Here is a 5,000-nt window from a genome sequence, read left to right as displayed (position 1 = left end):
AAATGCACTCTAGAAAGTGTTAAATTGACTCTCTAAGTGTTGAAATAACACTGATTTTTTTTTTTACTTTGCAGGTACACAAAACAAACATCAGTCCTACCAACGTCACAGCACTCATTGCACAATACGAAATTGCATTTATGCCTCAACCGTGCATGGGGGCAACCCCCAATGGCACCCAAAAGGGAGCAGTGTGGCGGGACGGTACCATGCTCAGGGTACCTCAGTCATGGAGGATGATGGGGGAGAGCACTGGTCACTTACTCCCCCCACCAGCCTGGCAGGTCGGGAGTTGAACCGGCAACCTTTGGGCTACAAGTCTAACGCCCTAACCGCTTACCCATGACTGCCCTTATGCTTTTATATTACCTTACATTACATAACACTTGCTGACGCTTTCGTCCATAGCAATTTACAGTTATTTTAAGTACAGGGTATTGGTTACAGTCCCTGGAGCAGTGTAGGGTTAGGTGCCATGCTGAAAGGAACTGGTGTGGGAAGGTGCATGACTTTGTGTATGATTGACTCCGTGTGTGTGTGTGTGTGTGTGTGTGTGTGTGTGAGTGTGAGTGTGAGTGTGTGTGTGCGTGTGTGTGTATGTGTGTGTGTGTGTGTGTGTATGCATATGTGAATGTGTGTATGCATACGTACATGCCGGTGTGCCTCCATGCATGACTGTGTGTGTGTGTGTGTGTGTGTGTGTGTGTGTGTGTGTGTGTGTGTGTGTGTATGTTTGTGGGCACTCAAGTGTAAAGAAATCCCACACACTGTCCATTCCACCAACAAACTTTAACACAACGTTTCGGTCATCCGACCTTCTTCAGGTAAAGTGTATGTTTGTGGGCACACCACTCTCACCTGTGTGTGTTCTTCTGTGTGCTTTTAGATGGGAGCTCTTGGTGTAGACTTTATTGCAGCCGTCAAAGTCGCACCTGTGGATGCGTCTCTTCTTGGAGTCAGGTGACTCGGAGCGCTGGGGGCGCCGAATGCTCTCAATACTGAAGGGAGACATGGAGCTGAGGAAAACAAACAAACAACAAGCAGAAAAATATGAATATACCTTTATTACCCCCAGAGGTGGAAGAAGTACTGAAGTTGTGTAGTACAGAAACGAAGTAAAAATACTTAGTTACGTTCCACCCCTGATTACCCCAGGGGGAATTTGTTTTGCGTTTTGGGAACACTTGGACATACAGACAATTACGCCGTTATACAAGGACAAGACTAAAAAACAAACAAAGCATACGAAGTAGATTCAAATAAACGCGCCTGTATCAGTGGCGTCACATAAACAGTTATCAGTTTCAATGTTTTCAATACAGAGCGAAGATATGGAGTTGAGAAAGACACGAGAAGCTCACTAGGTCAAATGGCTTTTGTGAAGACAGACAGCCCTTATTTACATATTTACAGAGGACCATTTCTCTCTCTATTACTATACGTATTCTAGCAGAGAAATCAGATCCTATTGGCTGTATTACTGCTGTGAGGCGATGAGGCAGACCCCCCTGTACTGCAGCCCAAGTTCTTTTTTCCTTTATATATATATTTATATAATATATAATAATATATAATAATATATATAATTACAATTTTTTATATATATATATATATATATATACATATAATAATAATAATAATCAATATATATATATATATATATTGTAGGGCTTTTTGCTTCTATTGTGATAGAACAGTGGAGGAGAGACAGGAAATGAGTGAGGAGAGAGATATGGGGAAGGATCGGCAAATGACCTGGGTCGGAATCGAAGTCAGCGTAGTAAGTCAGTGCCCTACCGCTAAGGTGCCGGTATGCTTGCTGCGAGCTGTAAATTATGCGCGTCACCGCGAGCAACCGGCATCACATGCTTGCTTCAAAAGCAGTTGACCAAGACGCAAAATACTGGCGGACAAACTCAATGAGACGCTCTTAAAAGTTGCTGCCATTGTCGTTTTCATATCAAGCACACGCGTGGAACTGCGCAGTCTATCTTACGATCGCCCCCAGCGAGTTTGAAGATAGCCTATTGCACCTGACGCACGCATTTGGCTGCCGTGTCCAACGCGCGCGAAATTGACATTAAATACGCATGTTAACGCGTTCATGAACGAATCGTGCACGCGCTCGCGTATCTTGCAGCAAGCATACCGGCACCTTTAGGCCACAGCAGGGCCCCAAGTCTGGTTTTACTACCAAACACTTAATACTCAGGTCAAAGAAAAAGTGCACTGTTATGCCTCTTTTCCACTGACGTTTTTCTGGTAGACCTACAGCTCGACACAGCGCGACTCGGCCGCCACTTTTTGCTTTTCGAATAGATACACCACAGCACAATCATAAAGCAAAAAGTGGCGGCTGAGTCGCACTGTGTCAAGCTGTAGGCCTACCAGAAAACAGCCAGTGGAAAAGAGGCATTAGTATGCCAACTGTTAAACACGGCCAGTTAGCCAGTAAACCTCTCAGTCCTATTGTACACAGGCTTCCATCTATCACTACAGTATGAGGAAGGGTGACTGACATTTCCAGGTCACTTATGATAGGAATCCCCATTACCAAGGAGGTACAAGCATTCCACTGTGCAAGTCTACTACAGTCAGTGTTTCCCTCAGAATTTTTGTTAGTCATGGTGTGGTGGGACTTTAAAAGCACATTTTTTTGGCTAAGTAACTTGAGAAATTACATTCATAACATGGATTTTTTTATCTTTTCAGGGGACCTAGTCAAGGTGGTTGGTGTTTCTTGTCAAGGTGGCCGCCTTGGCTATAATGTGCTGGGGGAAACCCTGACAATGCAAGACTGTGCTGCTTATTCTCTTATCACAAATCAGTGACGGGCACCTGAGGTAGAGATAACACGATTGCTCATCAGTGCTGGACAGCCTGATTGTCTGTGTGTCCAAAGACAAGCTCTGACTGGGTCAATGAGTGAGCTACTCTATAATGTCTGGGACTGGGAATACTGCAGGATACGTCATATAGCCTAGCAGTAAAGAGTCAACACTTTAAAACATGGGTGGGGAACCTATGGCCCGCCTTCTGTTTATGGCCCATGAGACCATCTTATCTGGCCCTGATATAATTGTAATATAATGCAGCTTCATATAAAATATGACATTTATTGAAAAGCAATCTTAGAAATGACATTTGCAATACAATTAAGTTAATGTTTTCAGGGGACGTAGTCAAAGTGGGGTCTGTTGTAAAGGTGGCCGCCTTCAATAAAGGCCTGAAGTGCAAGGGGAAATCCTGGTTTGTGTTCCTAGCATAGCCCTTGGAGGACTTAATAAAATTTGAAGTGGCCCATCGAATGAAAAATGTTCCACAGCCCTGCTCTACAAGTAGGTAGAAACTGTAAGTAAAAATAGAGGATATACAACATAGAACTGCACCTAACTTCACATTTCAATGAACTCTATGTACTGTAATACATTTTCAGTCCATTTTCCATGCCCTGAAATACAACACACCGCACATGGCCCCCTTTGACCACAGGGTGTCGCCAAACTGCCACGAACAGGCAATGCCCATCATGTAACACAGTGGTTCTCAACCTTTTTTTTTTTTTTTTAAATAATCGCCCCCATGGCGCCCCCCTTAGTATTAAAAAACGAATAGACAACTGCCCCCCAATGACAACCACCCCCTCTCAGCTGTATCCTTCTCAACGCCCCCCGAGGTCTTACTGTATGACAGATGGCAAATGAGGTTCAGGTGGGATCAAAGCTGGAGGAACAGTCAAGAGTCGGTGAGTGATCTCTTCTCTACTTTAACAGACTTCCTCCGCAACCACGAGCCATGTAGCTATCATGAGTACTGCCAAAAAATACCTATGACTACGTAGCCTACGCAAAAGCTATGGGCCCTGAAGAGGAACATCAATATTATTCTACATGTACTGTAGATATATAGTGTATATACCATAGTGCAGTGTTTCTCAACTGGTGGGTCGCGACCCAAAAGTGGGTCGCGGAGGGGTCATGGGTGGGTCACGGAGCCTTGGTGTTAAAAAAAACATAATTCTAAAAAAAAAAAAAATCCAACTTTTCCTGCAACAATTTACAACTTTTATTTTGATAGGCTAGTGAACTCCGTGTTAGATAGCGTGCAACCAGTCATTCGAGTCTTGGTTACATTTTGAGAATTGCATTGAAATGACTTGAACGTTAAAAAAATTGGGTCGCGACCGAATGACAGTGGAAAATGGTGGGTCCCAAGACTGTTCCAGTTGAGAACCACTGCCATAGTGGATAGACGGACAGGCAGACATATGGACAGGCTGACAGCCAGATGAGTCAATAGACTACTGCTACTATTATTACTATTAATATTAATATTTATAATAACAATAAAAGATTGAAAAAACAAAACTGTCATAATCATCACACACATGAATAAATAATGAACAAACATGTGGACAGCCAGATGAGTCAATAGACTCTACGCAGGGGCGTCACTATAGTGGGGGCAAGTAGGGTCTTTGCCCCTGGGCCCAGGGCCCTGCAGGTGTTGGTGGTGGGGGCCCTATTATGACCTTAGCAGGCCATATGGGGGGCGGGAATAAATGATTAACAAGCAGGAACATTTCTATGAATGGAATACTCCTTTTTCCTTTTCCCACACAGAGAAAAGCAGAGGAAGAGCAGTATCTTTGACGTGACACAAAAGGCAGCCAGCTAGCCCACAAGAGCCAGTCTAGTCTGACAGCTTGTCCTCTCACTACCAAGCCTGTCCTTGGGTCTGTGTGTGTGTGTGTGTGTGTGTGTGTGTGTGTGTGTGTGTGTGTGTGTGTGTGTGTGTGTGTGTGTGTGTGTGTGTGTGCGCGTGAGTGTGTGTGTGTGCGTGAGTGTGTGTGTGCGCGTGAGTGTGTGTGCGCGCGCTCGGGTGTTTTGTCCTTGGTCAATGAGTGGACCGCATGAGTGTGCGCATCTCGGCTCCTCGCAACCCCTGTTGAAATCACACGGTCATTAAAGAGCCCCCTGTTGTGTGGTTTAGTCAATGGA

At 44.5% G+C, this 5,000-nt stretch overlaps 1 protein-coding gene across 1 annotated transcript in view; it reads right to left on the bottom strand.

Annotated features, from left to right (window-relative positions):
• Window positions 1–5,000, bottom strand: part of klf12b (Kruppel like factor 12b) — a 71,282-nt gene that overhangs the window by 674 nt on the left and 65,608 nt on the right. Inside the window, exon 4 of the mRNA XM_063213027.1 lies at window positions 859–1,016. Within this exon, the coding sequence (XP_063069097.1) occupies window positions 859–1,016 (158 nt within the window). The remainder of the gene's footprint in view (window positions 1–858; window positions 1,017–5,000) is intronic.

This window comes from Engraulis encrasicolus, chromosome 13, assembly GCF_034702125.1.
Source record: "Engraulis encrasicolus isolate BLACKSEA-1 chromosome 13, IST_EnEncr_1.0, whole genome shotgun sequence".
NCBI lineage: Eukaryota > Metazoa > Chordata > Actinopteri > Clupeiformes > Engraulidae > Engraulis > Engraulis encrasicolus.
This window is presented reverse-complemented; position numbering and strand designations above follow the sequence as displayed.